This window comes from Aquarana catesbeiana, linkage group LG12, assembly GCF_042186555.1.
Source record: "Aquarana catesbeiana isolate 2022-GZ linkage group LG12, ASM4218655v1, whole genome shotgun sequence".
NCBI classification, from domain to species: Eukaryota; Metazoa; Chordata; class Amphibia; order Anura; family Ranidae; genus Aquarana; species Aquarana catesbeiana.
This window is the reverse complement of record NC_133335.1, coordinates 240,482,291-240,502,099: the sequence shown is the minus strand read 5'-3', so window position 1 is coordinate 240,502,099 and position 19,809 is coordinate 240,482,291. Positions and strand designations below refer to the sequence as shown.

At 43.9% G+C, this 19,809-nt stretch overlaps 1 protein-coding gene across 1 annotated transcript in view; it reads right to left on the bottom strand.

Annotated features, from left to right (window-relative positions):
• The window catches only part of STX8 (syntaxin 8), a 255,829-nt gene that overhangs the window by 54,720 nt on the left and 181,300 nt on the right, over nucleotides 1-19,809 (bottom strand). The window contains exon 7 of the mRNA XM_073606990.1: nucleotides 16,183-16,284. Coding sequence (XP_073463091.1) covers nucleotides 16,183-16,284 — 102 coding nt within the window. The remainder of the gene's footprint in view (nucleotides 1-16,182; nucleotides 16,285-19,809) is intronic.

The following is a 19,809-nucleotide window of genomic DNA, read 5'->3' as shown; positions in this document are numbered from 1 at the left end:
GTCCTGGGGAGATCAGATATAGTGAATGCAGAGTCCTGGGGAGAGCAGATATAGTGAATGCAGAGTCCTGGGGAGACCAGATATAGTGAATGCAGAGTCCTGGGGAGAGCAGATATAGTGAATGCAGAGTCCTGGGGAGAGCAGATATACTCTGTCACTGTACTAATGACACTGGCTGGGTGACTGGGGTGATCAGGACAATGAAGAGGTTCACTGTGTGCCTAACACGTGTTTGTGTGCTGCTTTTATTCACAGACTGGCTGGCTTTTCTTCCTGATTTCAGCTCTCAACTAGAGCTGCACGATTAATCTATAAAGAATCGAGATTGCTATTCTACCCCCCCTCACAATCTTAAAAAAGCATTTTCCCAATTCAGCACAGAGAGTTCTCTGCTCAAGCCCCAGCTGTCAGGAAAAGAAAAAAAAAAAAAAACAGGCACCCTGCCAGGCTTCTCACAACATTGCTTAGGTGGAGATAAGGAGAAACATTGTATCATTTGGTTCTTTTAGATCAAAGGAATGAACTTCAGTCTGTAAATGAGGTCAGTTTAACCACTTAAAAGACTAAACCCTTTTCTGACACTTGTTGCTTACAAGTTAAAACCAGTATTGTTTGCTAGAAAATTACTTTGAACCCCCAAACAATAAATATATATATATATATATATTTTTTAGCACAGATCCTAGAGAATAAAATGGCGGTTGATGCAATATTTTATGTCACACCGTATTTGCGCAGCGGTCTTTCAAGCGCAATTTTTTTGGGAAAAAATACACTTTAAAGAATTTTAAAAAAACGAAACAGTAAAGTTAGCCCAATTTTTTCATATAATGTGAAAGATGATGTTACGCAGCAAGAATCGTGATCTTTATTCTAAGCAAAAAAAAAACGTGATTCTCATTTTAGCCAGAATGGTGCAGCTCTGCTCTCAACGGGGAGTGGAATCAGGGGACAGAACCAGCCAGCTCTGTGTTGTGTGTTTACTAACACACAGATCTCTGTGCATTGGTTGGCCACAGGCATCAGCAGGTTCACAGCCAAAATCGTTGGCTGCAAGCCTGCTGACAAACTCATGTGGTGTCCAACCACAGCACAGGAAGCAGCGGTTGCACGCGCCAGTAAACTAGGAAGTGGCATAAAGCCGCTGGCCAGTAGTAGAAGTTAAATTGCAGATTGGCAAATTGTTGACTGCTTAGCGACCGACCACCGCAGATATACTGCTGCAGGGCAGCCGCTCTGTGCCAGATCTTGTGCGTTAAATAGCAGAAAGTTAAAAAAAAATTTTTTTTTCAAAATTGTCGATTTTTTTTGTATATAGCGCAAAAAAGAAAAACCGCAGAGGTGATCAAATACCACCAAAAGAAAACTCTGTGGGAAAAAAAAAAAGAACATCAATTTTATTTGGGTACGACGTTGCACGACCGCGCAATTGTCAGTTTAAGCGACGCAGGGCCGTATCGCAAAAAAATGGCCTGGTCGTGAAAGGGGGGGTAAAACCTTCCGGGGCTGAAGTGGTTAAAGCAGATGGACATTGAACAAGCTAATCATTGCGCACGTGCGTGTTCATTAGGAATCACTCAAAAGGCTCAGCTCGGGTCCCGGTGTAGAACTTTTTTTTTTTTTTGATGATCAAAATAAAAAAGCAGTTTTAAAGAAATACGAAGAATAAAAGAAGCTTTTTTTTTTTTTTGCAACACAAAACGCGGCACAATAACCCTCCGGATCTTTCTGTACTCGCGCTTTCCCTTTTTTTTTTTTGAGCTATCCACCTGCGTCTAAACCCCCCGACAAACCACGACTCTGCACAATATTACAAAACGCGCTGAAATCCCGCCAAACTTGACAACGTTTCAACAACCTCCGAGCGCGCGGGCCAGAGGACAGGTGCCCATATTTTACGGGTTACGACTAAATCCAGACGCTAAAGAACACAATGAAGTCATATGCTGGATTCCTTCAAAACGAGAACCCCAAAATCAAAGCGCCTTTCTGTGAAGCTGCAGACTGGGGATTGTACGAGGCCAACTTTTTTTTTTTACTTTTTTTTTTTTTTTTTACTTCTAGGCGGCAGCGGGTAAAAGCATTGTGTAAGATCGCAATATGCTGCGGATCGAGATTTATTACTCCCCGTTCGGCTGAGCAGAGGATGCTGGAATTAGTTACGGATGCCGGAGAAGAACCTTTGTACTGATAGAGAAGGGCCTGCTCACCAGTTGTTGCAGACCTTCTCCGGTACTCGGCGGGTCCCGCAGGCACGTGAGATGACAGATAAGAACCAAGATCAGCAAAAAAAAAAAAAAAAAAAGAATGTTACAATGTAATAATTACCAAGAAAGAATTGACGGTACGCCAAACCTAATGTGCATGGTGGTTATAACATTACGGTGTGCAGAAGTGAGGTCCTGGGTACAACCAGTGCCGGGGCAAGGTCATCTAGAGCAAACATGCCAAATTTCCCCCCCCAAAGATGTATGAGCATTATGTGTCAATAAAAATCCTCCCCCCCAAAAAAATAAAAATTGAGCGCTACCCCCTAAGCATTAAATTTCCCCTCCTCAAAGTACAAATAAGCCCCCTGCTGAAATCCCCCCTCTTGGCTCAAATCTTTGCCCCTCCCTCCCAGCACAAATCCTATCTCTCCCCATAAGCCCCCAGCACAAATCCACCCATCCCCCAGCAAAAAAAAAAAAAAAGTCCCCATAGCATTCCTTCCCCTCCCATGCCCCAGGTAAGTATAAACCTTTTTTTATTTGAAATAAAAAAAAAAAAAGGGCCTTAAAAGAGAAGTATTGAAGTATTGGGTTTTTGGTTTTGTTTACTTCGTGGCGGATGGAATCCATCTTCCGGGCCTCTCGTAGGATGAGATTGCGGTCTCTAAAGTTTAGTAATTTGAAGATAAACGTGCGTGGAGGTGCTCCCGGGGGGCCACGGGTAGGAGGCATCTTATGCGCCCTCTCCACGACAAAGTGAGAGGAGAAAGGCGCCTGAGTGAATAGTGTGCGGAGGAGGTGTTCGGTGAAGGCCGGTAAATCAGGGCCCTCGGACCCTTCAGGGAGGCTGATGATCCGTAGGTTGTTGCGCCAGGTACGGTTCTCGGCGTCCTCGGCCCTGGCCTCCAGATGTTTCGGTCTGACCTGAACGGTATGCAGGGTGGCGGTATGGTCCCGCACTGTATACTCGGTGTCTCCCACGTGGCGCTCAGCCTTGTCCACTCGCTGGCGGATCTTTTCTTAATCCCTCCTCATGAGACCCATCTCGATCTGCAGGGAATCGATTTTTGTGGCAAGTGCCGCCTGGCAGCCGTTAATGACCTGCATCAGAGCCGAGAAGTTGGCGTTCACTGTAAGGGCTGGATCGGCCTCTGAGGTTTGCGTCGCCATATTGAAGGTCTTCTCCACATGTGCGACCGCACTGGCAGATCAGGATGGGGTTCCCCCTCGTTGTGGTGTACAAGTTCCCCGCTTTGTTTTTCCGAGTCAGGACCATCTACCTGAACAGGCAGAGAAAGTAAGGGGCGTCCTGGCCAAATCAGGGTAAGAATACAAGATGATATCCCCTCGGTTGCTGCAGAGCTCCGCTCCGAGACGTCTAGCCTGGTCGCCATCCTGGTCACGCCCCCCTTAGAACCATACTTACCTAGGTGGATGCAGCATCTGTCCCCCGGCCCCTCTAACACTGAGAACCGAGCGATCCAACACCGCCGATCGCTCGGTTCTCACAGCTCCGTGAGCAGAGAGCCGGTGACTGTCAGTCACCGGCTCTCTGCTCTGCCCCCCCCCTCGATGCTCACTGGGAGCGCTGGCACAGGCTTTTCAGAGTCGGGTGCCGGTCCAAGGATCTGGGCGGACCCTGACTCCATGGTCGTGATGATGCCCCGAGCCTGGACCGGCTCTGTGATGTCGGCAGAAAACGGACTTCAGCCCACTCTCTGCTGAAAACAGGTCACAGGAGTGCAAAGCGAATTTCACTCCTGTGATCCACAGGAGAAGTACAGCCAAACGAGCTTTCCCCGTACTTCTCCTTTAAGGTTTTTAACACATTGTATGTATTAAGGTGAAAAGCCTTCTGTGCTGCAGCTGCCACCCCCCCCCCCTTCCCCTCCAAGAGGTTCCTTTTTCTTAGCTGAGCCTGATCTGATTCAGTGATGTGCACGAGCGCACGAGCCATCAGCTCCTTCTGCTGTCAATCAAAAGCTGTGACACGGGAGCATGGGGGGGCGAGTCCCACTGTTTATGTCAATGGACGCAGCAGCGGGACTCGAGAGCGAGTCTCCACTGGTGCCCCCATAGAAATCGGCTTTCCGTGGGGGGCACCCGATGAAGAGGAGGCGCCTAGAGCGCCGGTGAGGGACCCCAGAAGAGGAGGATCGGGGCTGCTCTGTGCAAAACCACTGCACAGAGCAGGCAAGTATAGGCAAGTTTGTTATTAAAAAAAAAAATGAACGTTTACAATCACTTTAACTCATTAAAGAATTAAGGTATTAAGCTTCATCCAGGTAGAACAAATCTCACTTCCACTGACACAGTGTTTGTGACTTAGTACAACTCAGGGCAGGAAACAACCAGATTTCAATTGTTTTTGAAACTTGACATTTCTCCTCCGTCTCGTTGAGTGGATTGGTTTAGATACCCTAAAATTAGGTGCTAATCTCTTCATGCTTCTGGCTACGCACGGCGCCCGGATTCTTGCAAAGTGTTCCACACAAACCCCCCGTGTCTCAGTCTTCTTGTATTACCCCATGCCAGACATAGCTTAGGCTTGTGAGGTCATTTGCCAAGGCAAAACAATTACATATAAAGCCAAAACTTTTATTTTTAAAACAAAATCATGGATAGAGTGTGGATTGGATGGATCCCGCTACCAGTTTTTTTTTTTGCTACCGGTTTCCTTATTGGAAGATTCACGCTCTTCATTTTTCCTGGTCACCAGGGCTAAAAGTGGGGGGAAATCCAAAATTTTGGGTTGTCATCAGAACAAGAATAGAGGGGATCTACTTCACTTTGGAGGGGTTTCCTCTCACTTTTCGATCTAGGGGATAAGAAACAAAAAGGGACATTTCCTCAGTGGGAAACACCTAATAGGCTTTAATTCTCCTCCCCCCCCCCCTTTTTTTTTTAAATTGGAGTAATGTTTTGGTTTTAGATATATTTTAAGAAATGAAAAAAAAAAACAACCTACTTGCGTTTTTTCCATCATTTCTTGATAGGTGAGATAATTGGTCCTACCCTTCAAAACCAAAGAAAACAAATGAACCTGCCTACTTTGCAAGGCCACCACCATGCCAATGCCCAAGACTTTTATCTGTTCCGAGGACGTTCATTAGAAGATTTCTTCACTAATTCTGGGTGAATCTCACTAGCGGGAACACAAACCGCAATACAAACCTGACTGGGGAGCTAACTCTTCCTTATTCTCGCCCACCCCCACTTTGTCAACTCTAACCTCTCCTAGGGTCCAGTGCCAAGTTTCCGCTCCGACCAGTAGTGTCTGCACAACTGGTTTTCCTTAGAGTGCCGGCAGCCAAGGCCAATCAGAAGACAGCTCTTCTGATTGGTGTTATCTGGAATTAAGAATTAATGCATGGCTTGATATTTGAGCAGCACGTTGCTACACCTAAGCCAAGCCTACTTTGCCCCGAGAATCTCCTGCACCCCCTGAGCCGAGCCTCCCTGCATTTTCATTATCTCTATATTTGTCTACCGGCGCAAGTAACCCTGTTTTTCTCATGCCTCTGTGCTGTGTGTCTGCTAGTGTACCCAGTGTCTCCAGGTGTGCCCTATGTCATCTAGTGATTCCAGTGCAACCCTGTGCAACCGGTGTCTCCAAGTTTGCCTTCAAGTCTCCAGGTGTGCTCCAGTGCGTCCAGGTTCATCTACTGATTCCAATGCACCCCGTGTGCCCCAAGACTCTACGTGGCCCTTGTACACCGTTCGTGGCTCCAAGTGCATCCCAGTGAAAAACAATCACTTGAACGCACAGTCGAACATCCACTTGCGACCCCTAAAGGTAGATACCGAGACACAAGCCATCAATTGGCAAGGAAGAGTCTATGCCAGTAATCAATGGGTCCTGCAGCTACTTCCAAACAGATCCAGGCTAATCCAGGCTGACAAGAAGATGAATACAGGAGATCCCATTCAAAAATAAAAGTTACAGTAACTTAGCATCCATAGACTGTAGAGGATTACACCAGTTGGCATCAGAGGGCTGGGTGGGGCAGCAGTGGTTACCCCACTGCCGGCAGTGAAGGGATCCACTCCAGATGACAGATGTTTCAATCTACGTACAATAAAAAAGGGTGATTACACGTTTCGAGGACGTTTCCTGTTTGGTTTGATGTATTCCTCTACCATCTGTGGATGCTGATTTACAGTAACTTATTATTTAATGGGATCTCGCACTCCTGTATTTAGGTGCATTCCAGGGCATCCTGAATCATCTAGCAACTCCAAGTGTGCCCTATGATTCCTTGGCAAGTTGCCTCTTGCATCATCTGGACCAGCATTTCCCAACCTTTTCAACACAGAGGAAGCTTTGAAATAACCTTCTGGTCTCAGGGAACCCCTGCTAAAAATGACCATAATCTACAGCTCATGATACATTAGTGTGATGGTAAGTGGGAAGAATGCTCCTTACATTGGTTGTCAATGGGAAGAATGTCCCTTACATTGGTGGTCAGTGGGAAGAACGCTTTTTACATTGGTGGTCAATGGGAAGAATGCTCCTTACATTGGTGGTTAGTGGGAAGAATGCTCCCTACATTGGTTGTCAATGGGAAGAATGTTCCTTACATTGGTGGTCAATGGGAAGAATGCTTCTTACATTGGTGGTCAATGGGAAGAATGCTCCTTGCATTTGCGGTCAATGGGAAGAATGCTTCTTACATTGGTGGTCAGTGGGAAGAATGCTTCTTACATTGGTGGTCATTGGGAAGAATTCCCCCTTATAGATAACTAAAAAGATCAATGGTTTCAGTGGGAACTTATCTGAGAGGTAGCAACTGCTCATTGCTCAAGGAACCCCTAGCAGCTTCTAGGGGAACCTTAGAGTTCCAGGGAACCATGGTTGAGAAACCCTGATCTGGACAGTCCTTCTCTCAGTGGATATGGACCACTGACCATGACATACTTTAACAGGTGAAGGGGATTAGTTTTCAAAAGCTTACTGGATTTTCTTAAATCTCCATTTATTTTTATAATTTAATTGCTCATTACATAGTTGCAGAAACTAAATTATTGATGTTTAGTAAAACACGGATTTTCCTTTCTCAGATGTTGTAACACCATTTTCAGACCACCTCTGCCATGCTTTGGTGGAAGAAGGTGCCTGCAGGGTTATGAATTTCAGATGAAGAGATTAGACACCCACAGGCAGTCAGCTATTTTTAAATCACTTTAAATCACCCCATTTATTCACACCGCATGCTTCTAATTCGGGCATTAAAGTTTAACCCGAAGAATACATTTTTCACGTATCTTAGTAAAGCCAAATATTAAAAGATAGACTCGGAAAGGATGTATTAACTTCAACAACTAACTTCACCCTCCAAAACAACAACTTCAATCATGTTGCAAGTCATTTGGCAAGTCGATCCAGCTGGGAACTGGCTCTGTACTTTGGGAAAGTAAATATTTTACATAATATGTTTTTTGGCAATCTTTGTTGCCTTCTCAAAAACATTCAGGAGTAAGAAGATAAGTCAACAACAGAAGAGAGACTTCTTCATCGATTACATAATGTTTGAGAGATAACAAAGACACAAGTGTCTGGATAAGTTGTCCATGAAAACAGCTTAGGCGTCTTAACTGTGTTTAATTAAAAAAAAAAAAAAGCTTGAAGTTCCCGTGATCAAACTAGAATCTAGGAAGGCTTCTTGACCCTTCAGTTCTGCTTCCTTGGATGGCTTGTCTACCGTTTGCCGTTACTCTTGAGCTGCTTTCTCAGTGGTTCCCTAAGAAACCCAGTGCTGGCCCTTTGAATCCTGACACCGTGATGTCTCCAGTCAGGGGCCACCCAGAGAGTGTCGTTCAACAACAGCATTGTTAAGATGCTTGGTTTGCCTTGAAAGCCACCAACCCTTGTCTCTGACCTTGATCTCCAACAGGGGTAAGTGACCTTGATTTTCTGGCAAAATCAAAGGAAACCAAACAAAATTGGTGCCTTAATCCACTTAGCCTTCTGTCAACCTGTCCACTCCGGGGTTGTAAGGAGCCTGGCCCTCTCTCTTGAAGCAGTATGGCTTCCACTATAATCCTCCCCTTTTCCAGCGGGAGCACAAATTACTTAGACTTAAGATTCCTCAACGCTTGCCCTTGGTGTGCTTAGCGTACAAAAGAAAACCAGCCGTGTGAATCAAATTACAGGACCAGGCTGAGAAAAGGTTAACAGAAAACGCTTACTGGGCCGTGTGAAACAAGTCAGGATAGCGGATGTTACATGTACCTGTTTTCGTGTACAGATTATTCTTGTTTCGCATTCCAGTCCAGAATCTCTGTGGACATTGATGAAGAAGAACCTGTCCACAAAAGGCTTTAACGAGAGATACGAGCATGGCATACATATGTTTGGGTGGTCCGGGTGTCTCTTATCTCCCATGAAATTATGCTTTAAACATGCCTCTGGTGATGAATGGTGACTTTATTCGAAGGTCTTTAGATGTATTTGCTTGCACGGTTCTTGAGGATTCCTAGCTGAAGGGCTTTAGTTTTTCTGCAGAATGATCCAACTGCTTGTAAAAAAACATTCTTTGGGGGAACCTCCAATTTGCACATTCAGATAAGCAGACATGCTATAGGTCAGACTTCCTCAACCTTTTCAACACAGAGGATCCCTTGAAATAACCTTTCGGTCTCAGGGAACCCCTGTTAAAAAATGTCTATATCTACAACTCATGATACATTGGTGTGATGGTCAGTGGAAGAATGCTGAGGTCACATCTGTGGTCTTGGGGAAGAATTTCCCCCCTACAGATAGCTAAAAAGATCATTGGTGTCACCGGGAACTTATCCAAGAGGCAAAAATTGGTCATTGCTCAAGGAACCCCTGGCAACCATTGGAGGAACCCTAGAGTTTCACGGAACCCTGGTTGAGAAACCCTGCTAAGGTAGTCTCCACAAGCAACATCTTCTGCTGAGATACATCTTGTATATGAATAGTGGCGCGGGACTTCGTTTGACAGCGCGGCTATTCAGATACAAGATGTGTCTTAGCAGGAGATTCCCGCTCTCTGTGCGATCCGGCCGCCAGATCCTCCCGATTCCTCCCCACTGCACTTTTGGGCAATGATAGGCTGCACTGATGGGTCCATAAAGACATGGATGAGCGAGTTTTGGGTGGAGGAACTTGACTGGCCTGCATTCCTGACCTCAACCCCAAAGAAAACCTTTGGGATGAATTAGAGCGTCCAACATCAGTGCCTGACCTCACAAATGCTCTTCTGGAAGAATGGTCAAACATTCCCATAGACACCCTCCTAAACCTTGTGGACGGCCTTCCCAGAAGAGTTGAAGCTGTTATAGCTGCAAAGGGCGGAGCCAACTCAATATTGAACCCTACGGACTAAGACTGGGAAGTTCATGTGCATGTAAAGGCAGGTGTCCCAATACTTTTGGTAATATAGTGTACACTGCGCAGGCATGACCCAGGAAGCTGGTTCAGATCCAAACCCGTTTTGGATGACATCTGTTTAATAAAACAATCATAAACCATTGCTGTTATTTTAATGCGGTTTTGACCTTTTTTTCATTCATGGTCACATCTTAGTTCTGCTGATCTTCTGCAGCCTCTTTATGCCTACACACTCTTCAGCAAAGTCTGCATGGTATTTCACAGGGCAGCTTTCCTGATGGTGACAATTATGGACCAGACCTGCATTATGTGTATTAAAATGGGTGGATTGTAGTCTCTGTTGGAAGCCCAGGTGACCACTCTTCTCCCAACTGCTCACCTGCGTTGTCACCCTGCCACACGGGCTTCCAAAAGAGACTACACATAATGCAAATCTGGGCCACATATAGGAAAACTGCCCCTGACTAATAAACATGGCTACCACTGCCCATTCCCTTTCAGGTGAGAATCTCCAGCACCCAACACTTCCGGGGTGCGTCGGATGCCTACGTCTCCCCATTGGCTGTTGTGGTTCCCCTCCCCTAAGCTGCTACATCATAGTGTTACTATTGACCTCTGGGATGCACTAGGGATGTGAGAGCTGGAAGGAGGAGGAGCCACTAGGGGCAGCGATGAGACACAGGAATCCGACACACCACACTGAAAGACCGACAATTTAAAAAAATATATATTTTTTTTTTTACTTTCTGCTATACAAAAAAATTCCAATAAAAAAAATGTAAAAATTAAAATGTCTTCATCACTTTAGGCCAATATGTATTCTGCTACATATTTTTGGTAAAAAAAAAATGTAAAAAATCCCAAAAAGCGTATATTGATTGTTTTGCACAAAAGTTCAAGAGACTACAAATTATGAGATAGATTTATGGAATTTTTATTTTACTTTTTTTTTACTAGTAATTAAAACACACAAAAAAAAAAAAGACAGACAATTAAAAAAAAAAAAAAGAATATTTTTTACTTTCTGCTATAAAACATTTCCAATTAATAAAAATGTAAAAATCAAAATTTCTTCATCACTTTAGGCCAATATGTATTCTGCTACATATTTTTTGGTAAAAAAAAAAAAAAAATCCCAAAAAGCGTATATTAATTGTTTAGCACAAAAGTTAAAGCGACTACAAACTATGAGATAGATTTATGGAATTTTTATTATTTAACTTTTTTTACTAGTAATGTAAAACACACACACAAGAAAAAAAAAAAAAAAAAGACCGACAATTTAAAAAAGAAAAAAAAAATTTTTTTTTACTTTCTGCTATAAAACATTTCCAATACAAAAAAAAAATGTAAAAATTAAAATTTCTTCGATTTAGGCCAATATGTATTCTGCTACATATTTTTGGTAAAAAATCCAAATAAGTGTGTCAGGGTGACAACGCAGGAAGACAGTTGTCACCCCCATATAACAGGAAGTGCCTGTTACAATGACAGTCATGGCAGGAACACCAGGTATTATTTTAACCACTTGACCTCCGGAAGATTTACCCCCCTCCTGACCAGGCCATTTTTTGCGATACGGCACTGCATTACTTTAACTGATAGTTGGCACGGTCGTGCGACGCTGTGCCCAAATAAAATTGATGTTCTTTTTTTTCCCCCCACAAATAGAGCTTTCTTTTGGTGGTATTTGATCACCTCTGCGGTTTTTTATTTTTTTGCGCTATAAAAAACAAAATAAAGACCAACAATTTTGAAAAAAAATTAAAAAAAACAATTTTTTTTTTACTTTCTGCTATAGAAGATTTCCAATAAAAAAAATTAAAAAAAAGTAAAAATTACATTTTCTTCATCACTTTAGGCCAATATGTATTCTGCTACATATTTTTGGTAAAACAAAAAAAACCAAAATGATCGACAATTTTGAAAAAAAACAAAAAAAAAAAAAACACCAATATTTTTTACTTTCTGCTATAAAACATTTCCAATTAAAAAAAATGTAAAAATTTAATTTCTTCATCACTTTAGGCAATATGTATTCTGCTACATATTTTGGTTAAAAAAAATCCCAATAAGTGTATATTGATTGGTTTATGTGAATGTTATAGCACCTAAAAACTATGGGATATTTTTATGGAATTGTTATTTATTTATTACTAGTAATGTCAGCGATCAGCGACTTATAGTGGGACTGCGATATTGCGGCAGACAAAATCGTACACTTTGTGGGAACCAGTGACACCAATACAATGATCAGTGCTCAAAATATGCACTGTCACTGTACTAATGACACTGGCAGAGAAGGGGGTTACACATCTAGGGCGATCAACTTTGTGCTCAGCCAATGTTTGTGTGCACACAGTGTGCTGTTTTTACTAGGGAAATAGATGTTTTTGAAATAGATGTTTTTTTATCCCCCCCCCCCCCCCCCCCCCCCAGGGTGATCTGCCTTCTTTATATAGGCAGAGCCCCGATCTGTGTAATTTACGGACGATCGGTGGGTGCCGGAAGACATCGAGTACCCGTCCACCCACAGAGCGGCTTCTGCTGTGAATTATCACAGCAGAAGCGGCGCACGTGCGCCCCCTGTAGCCGGAAGTGCAGGATCACATATACATAAGTGATCCTGCGCAAAACCGACGCCCTGTACCAGCAAAAATGCTGCAGGGGTGGTAAACGAGCGGTTTATAAAAGCTGCAGATTTAGGATTAAAAATTTGTTTTGAAATGAGATCTTCGCGGCGACGCCTATATAAGAATTTACGGATTGGGGGTTGTATCGACATTCACAGTGTATCCTCCCGCAATAAAAGTGATTACAGTTGTTTTTGTTGCCTCCAAAAATGCTGATTAGATTAAAAAAAAAAAAATAAAAATCACTGCCATGCGTAGGAACATCCGCGGCAAAAACCATGACTGCCCCCCCCCCATCGGACGTAACAAAAAGCAGTTTTTCTGGCAGGCCTAGGAAGTGAATTACTCTCTGCCTGACACCGATAGGGTTAAAAGGAACAAAAAAATAAAAAATAAAAAAAACACTTTACATAAAATTGTGTTTTCATATTGAAACTATGAGAAAAATTGAATTTTTGGACTTGCAGAGGGGATGGTGGGGGATGGGCTGGCAGACCGACAGGGGGGGGGGGGGGGCTGGGCATTCCTGCTGGGTCTTTTTGGCAGGTTTTCAAACACCTGGCAACCTGATTGTAGAGAAAACAAAGTATAAATTCACACACCGAAAAATAATACAAGGACCAGGAACTGCTGTGAGCTCAGAACCCCCAAAATACAGATTTTTTTTTTTTTTTTTGGGGGGGGGGGGGGGTTGTGGAAATTGCAGAGATTGATGCTGTGTGTTTTGTAAAAGATTCATAGAACTAAAAATAAAACAATTTGGATGCTCTGATTTTACCGTGTTTTTTTTGTCAAATTCTAAATAAAGAAGGAATAAAAAAAAAAGGAAAAAAGATAAAAGCAAAAAAAAGAAATAAAAATAAAATACAGCGAAACAAAATCACAGAGCAGAAAATAAAAGCTCATGCTATATCCTCGCGCTGCATAAATTGACGGTCCTATATAAGTATCTGTAATAAATAAAATATATATTATATATTTATTTATTTTTCTCTGGGACTTTTGATTCCTCAACTGCATAAGGAGCACCGACATAGTGCATCTAAAGCCTTTTTTGCAGTTTTTTTTTTAATGCACCCAAACAATTTAAACGAAAAATGTATAAAAAAAGAAATAAAAATTCATTATTAGTTAGAATCATTTAAATAATGATAACAAAAGGAGGAAAATAATAATTATGGGGAGAAGGTGAAGAAGGAGTTACCTAGGGCTGATCAGGGTAAACTAAGGATTATACAGTTTCAAATATGAACAGTACAAATTAAATGGACAAAAATTATGTGGATCCCTCTCTAAATGATGGAGTTTAGGTGATATCAGAAAAGTGAATGGTTAACACTACATCGTGTAAAGACATTGTGGACAAATGTGCTCCTCCAACCTTGTGGTAAGAGTTTTCTGAAGACCCTTTTCTGTTCCACCTCTATGTACAAAGCCAGCTCCATAAAGACATGGTTTGACCAGTCTAGTGTGGAAGAACGCAGTGTCCTGCACAGAGCCCTGACCTCAACCCTACTGAACATCTTAGGGGTGAAATGAATTGCCAGTGTTGAGGCAGGTCTTCTCACCAAACATCAGTACCTGACCTCAACCCTTGGGATTAAATGGATCGCCAATGGTGGACCAGGTCTTCTAATCCAACATCAGTACCTGACTTCAACCCTACTGGAAACCTTTAAGATTAAATGAATTGCCAATGGTGATCCAGGTCTTCTTTTTCAACCTAAGTACTTGACCTCAACTCTACTGAACACCTTTGGAATAAATTAGAAGCCCAATGTTTGACCAGGTCTTCCCATCCAACATCAGTTACTTGCCCCCAACCCTACTGAACACCTTTGGGATTAAATGGATCACCAATTGTGAGCCAGGTCTTCTCATCCAACATCAGTACCTGACCTCAACCCTATGGAACACCTTTGGGATGAATTGGAATGACAACTTTGAGCATGGTCCTCCAGTTAGATATTAATACCCGACCTCACAAAAGGGTACAAATTCCCACAGACACCCTACAAAATCTTGTGGAAAACTTTCTCAGGAGAGTGGGGGCTGGAATGAGATGTCTAACAATTTCATATAGATGTGACGACCAAGTCTCCAGCAACTTTAGTCTCTATATTGTGTACCATAGCTGCGGCAAACCTTTACAGTCCCAACCTATATTTTTGTTTCTGCCTTCAAGAACCAAAATATAATTTGTTAAATTATCCAGCCAGAATTTTCCTCAGATAAAAACGGTTACAATTATTCATTCACATACACAAAATAGCTCTGATCTTCCAACCTTCATCTAAACGCAGCTTTTCTCAAACTTTTTAAAATGGAGGAACCCTTGAAATACCTTGTAGGTCTCAGGGAATCTCTACTAATAATTACTATGTCTACAGTCTTCAGTGAGAAGAATGTTCCTTACATTGGTGATCAGTGAGAAGAATGTTCCTTACATTGGTGATCAGTGAGAAGAATGCTCCTTACATTGGTGATCAGTGGGAAGAATGTTCCTTACATTGGTGATCAGTGAGAAGAATGTTCCTTACATTGGTGATCAGTGAGAAGAATGTTCCTTACATTGGTGATCAGTGGGAAGAATGTTCCTTACATTGGTGATCAGTGGGAAGAATGTTCCTTACATTGGTGATCAGTGAGAAGAATGTTCCTTACATTGGTGATCAGTGGGAAGAATGTCCCTTACATTGGTGATCAGTGAGAAGAATGTTCCTTACATTGGTGATCAGTGAGAAGAATGTTCCTTACATTGGTGATCAGTGAGAAGAATGTCCCTTACATTGGTGATCAGTGGGAAGAATGTCCCTTACATTGGTGATCAGTGGGAAGAATGTCCCTTACATTGGTGATCAGTGAGAAGAATGTCCCTTACATTGGTGATCAGTAGGAAGAATGTTCCTTACATTGGTGGTCAGTGGGAAGAATGTTCCTTACATTGGTGATCAGTGAGAAGAATGTTCCTTACATTGGTGATCAGTGGGAAGAATGTCCCTTACATTGGTGATCAGTAGGAAGAATGTTCCTTACATTGGTGGTCAGTGGGAAGAATGTTCCTTACATTGGTGATCAGTGAGAAGAATGTTCCTTACATTGGTGATCAGTGGGAAGAATGTTCCTTACATTGGTGGTCAGTGGGAAGAATGTTCCTTACATTGGTGATCAGTGAGAAGAATGTTCCTTACATTGGTGATCAGTGAGAAGAATGTTCCTTACATTGGTGGTGAGAAGAATGTTCCTTACATTGGTGGTGAGAAGAATGTTCCTTACATTGGTGATCAGTGGGAAGAATGTTCCTTACATTGGTGGTCAGTGGGAAGAATGTTCCTTACATTGGTGATCAGTGAGAAGAATGTTCCTTACATTGGTGATCAGTGAGAAGAATGCTCCTTACATTGGTGATCAGTGGGAAGAATGTTCCTTACATTGGTGATCAGTGGAAGAATGTTCCTTACATTGGTGGTCAGTGAGAAGAATGTTCCTTACATTGGTGATCAGTGAGAAGAATGTTCCTTACATTGGTGATCAGTGAGAAGAATGTTCCTTACATTGGTGATCAGTGGGAAGAATGTTCCTTACATTGGTGATCAGTGAGAAGAATGTTCCTTACATTGGTGGTCAGTGGGAAGAATATTCCTTACACTGGTAGTCAGTAGAAAGAATGCTTCTTACATTGGTGGCCAACTGGAAGAATTCTCCCTTACAGATAGCTAAAAAGATGATTGATATATCAGTGGTTACATATCCAAGAGTCAGGAATTGCTCAAGGAACCCCTAACAACCTCCTGGGGGAACCCTGGTTTAGAAAGGCTGATCTAATGTCTCTACATTTCTCTGGGGTCCCTACCTTTGACTTGCCCTCTAATCCTCACCTTTGATGCCCCTCGTACCCTCGTGTTAACCTGCCAAGTTCTGGAGAACCTCAACTGCTCCCTCTTATTCTACCCAGACCCGAGAATGCAATATGGATTCTTACCGCAAGCCCCGGTTTTCTTGTCCACGAGTTTCACCTGTCTTGTTTGATTGCGAACTCTTGAGTCTGTGCTTTCTACAAGGTTAGCCAAGTCATCGATAATTTCTAGGAGAAGAGACAAAAGCAGAAATTAATTTGATGACAATTTTGTTTTTTTGAGTCACTGGGTTTCAATTCATCATTAGCAATGATTAAGAGCCTGCTTAGATCTATCTGTGCGCATAGAGATGATGTGATAATGTGCTTTTCCATTTGTGCATTGACATGTGTTATTGATGCAGCTAATGCGTTTTTAAATTTAAAGCAGAACTAGACTCTCAATCAACATTAACCATTTTTAATCCTTTTGCTGCTAGCATTAGTCAATAGATAGGAAGGTATATTATATTTACTTGTTTAAACTTTTTTTTTTTTTACATTTTCTTCATATGCTTCCTGGTTTCTGGCCTAGGCCAAAATGATGTCGTAGATCCCAGGAGTCTTCGTGGGTATTTTTTCCCCCTTTCATCTGGAGGAGGGAGGGAGGGGCTCTCTCAGCTAAACACACCCTCTCTGTCTGCCTGAGTTAAGGGCAGATGGATTCCAGGAAGTAACTGCTATATGAATCGTCTTCCCTTAGTGAAGATGGCCACAGCTAGAAATGCTAGGGGAGGTGTTTTTCAAAGTGATTTCTTAACTAAATAAAGCATGGAGATATGGATGGATGGGGGGGGGGGGGGGGGGGGAGTTTACTTTGAAAAACAAACAAAAAAAGGAAATAGATAAGGAAAACACATATATAGAAGAGTCTCCGGGGCTGCACAATCCAAGAGTATACAAAAAAATGGAAACATTTCCCCAGGGGTTTTTTTAGGCAGCAAAAGATTAATTATGTAAAAGTCTTTTATTAGGTCAGAAAGTAAATGATAGATACAGATATACAATAAATTTGATTTTAAAATTCAAGCTCTGGTTTGACATAAACAACATAAAACATAACACATGGCAAAAAACACCCCAAGGAAACCATGATTTGCCAATTACATTTACAACATTTACTACCCACATGAATACTCCCAATGCATTTCGACCCTTTAGTTTCTGGTCTTCTTCAGGGGGATTTTTTTTCTAGGCAAATATATAAAAAAAACTCTAATGCCGCGTACACACGGTCGGACTTTCTATCCTACTTGGTCCGGCACACTTTCCGACGGACTTTGTCCGCCAGGTGCGCCGGACTTTAAAACGGACGGACTTGCCCACACACGCCGGGACTTTCCGGCGGGCTAGGTCCGCCCGTCTTTCCGACGGACTTTCGCCGGACTTCCGGCGGACTTTCAGAATGAACGGACTTGCCCACACACGGACAAGTCCGTTCATTTTGAACGTGACTCAGGTGCGATGGGACTAGCAAAGGATGTCAATCTTGCCGCTTTTATCGGCGAGATTGACACCTTGCGAGCCCCGTTGCGAGGCATACCAGGCCCTTAGGTCTGGTATGGATTATAAAGGGAAGCCCCTACGCCGAAAAAACGGCGTGGGGTCCCCCCTAAAATCCATACCAGACCCCGATCCGAGCACGCAGCCTGGCCGGTCAGGAAAGGGGGTGGGGACGAGCGAGCGCCCCCCCCCCCCTCCTGAACCGTACCAGGCCGCATGCCCTCAACATGGGGGGTGGGTGCTTTGGGGGAGGGGGGCGCCCGCGGGGCCCCCCCCACCCCAAAGCACCTTGTCCCCATGTTGATGAGGACAAGGGCCTCTTCCCGACAACCCTGGCCGTTGGTTGTCGGGGTCTGCGGGCGGGGGGCTTATCGGAATCTGGGAGCCCCCTTTAATAAGGGGGCCCCCAGATCCCGGCCCCCCACCCTATGTGAATGAGTATGGGGTACATGGTACCCCTACCCATTCACCTAGGGAAAAAGTGTAAGTAATAAAACACACTACACAGGTTTTTAAAATATTTTATTAAACAGCTCCGGGGGGGATCTTCCTCCGGCTTCGGGGGTCTTCTTCCGGCTTCGGGGGTCCCTCCGCTTCATCTTCTCCCGGCGTCCGGTTGGTTCTTCTCCCGGTGTTCCAGTTCTTCGGCCGGCTCCTCTGCTGTCTTCAGGTAGCTCTCTTGCCAGCAGAGGTCCGGACTTCTGGGCTTCTTCTCTTCTCTTCTCTTCTCCAGATGTTGACACGACGCTCTCTCCGGCTGGACTGCTCTCCGAGGGCTGCGTTGTGACTTATATAGGCGGAGACCCCGCCCCCTTTTGATGTCACAGTCCTTGGGCATGCTGGGACTGTGACGTTTTAGGGGGCGTGGTCAACATCACCCAGTGACCACGCCCCCTAAAACGTCACAGTCCCAGCATGCCCAGGGACTGTGACATCAAAAGGGGGCGGGGTCTCCGCCTATATAAGTCACAACGCAGCCCTCGGAGTGCAGTCCAGCCGGAGAGAGCGTCGTGTCAACATCTGGAGAAGAGAAGAGAAGAGAAGAGAAGAGAAGAGAAGAAGCCCAGAAGCCCAGAAGTCCGGACCTCTGCTGGCAAGAGAGCTACCTGAAGACAGCAGAGGAGCCGGCCGAAGAACTGGAACACCGGGAGAAGAACCAACCGGACGCCGGGAGAAGATGAAGCGGAGGGACCCCCGAAGCCGGAAGAAGACCCCCAAAGCCGGAGGAAGATCCCCCCCCGGAGCTGTTTAATAAAATATTTTAAAAACCTGTGTAGTGTGTTTTATTACTTACACTTTTTCCCTAGGTGAATGGGTAGGGGTACCATGTACCCCATACTCATTCACATAGGGTGGGGGGCCGGGATCTGGGGGCCCCCTTATTAAAGGGGGCTCCCAGATTCCGATAAGCCCCCCGCCCGCAGACCCCGACAACCAACGGCCAGGGTTGTCGGGAAGAGGCCCTTGTCCTCATCAACATGGGGACAAGGTGCTTTGGGGTGGGGGGGGCCCCGCGGGCGCCCCCCTCCCCCAAAGCACCCACCCCCCATGTTGAGGGCATGCGGCCTGGTACGGTTCAGGAGGGGGGGGGCACTCTGGTCCGCCGGACCAAGTATGCCGGAAAGTCCGACCGTGTGTACGCGGCATTAGACATTTGACAGTAACATTGTTACAACATTTCAAATTGTGCAAAAGATATATCTCCCTATACATAGAGGTATATTTACCATTGGGTAGATGAGAGAGTGAGGATTTATCGCACAAACCAGATTGCTAAAAAACATTTGCGTTCAGTGATACCATTGTAAAAAAAGGAAATGGACTTTACAGATTGTTGCTCCAAATAAAGGAAGTAAGTACTCACAGAGAATTACACAAATAAAAAAGTTTCTTCACAATACAATTCCATAAAATTGATATAAAAACCGCAAACATGTTTCCAAATGAAATGCTAAATTTTCCACAGTCGGTGATGATTTGGGGAGCCGTGTCTTGTGCTGGTGTTGGTCCTCTGTGTTTTATCAAGTCCAAAGTCAGCTCAGCCCTCTGTCAGGAAATTCTAGAGCTCTTCATACTTCCCTCGGCTGACCAGATTTATGGAGATGCGGATTTCATTTTTCAGCAGGACTTGGCACCTGCCCACACTGCCAAAACTAACAATACCTGGTCACATGATCATGACATCACTATGCTTGATAGGCCAGCAAACTC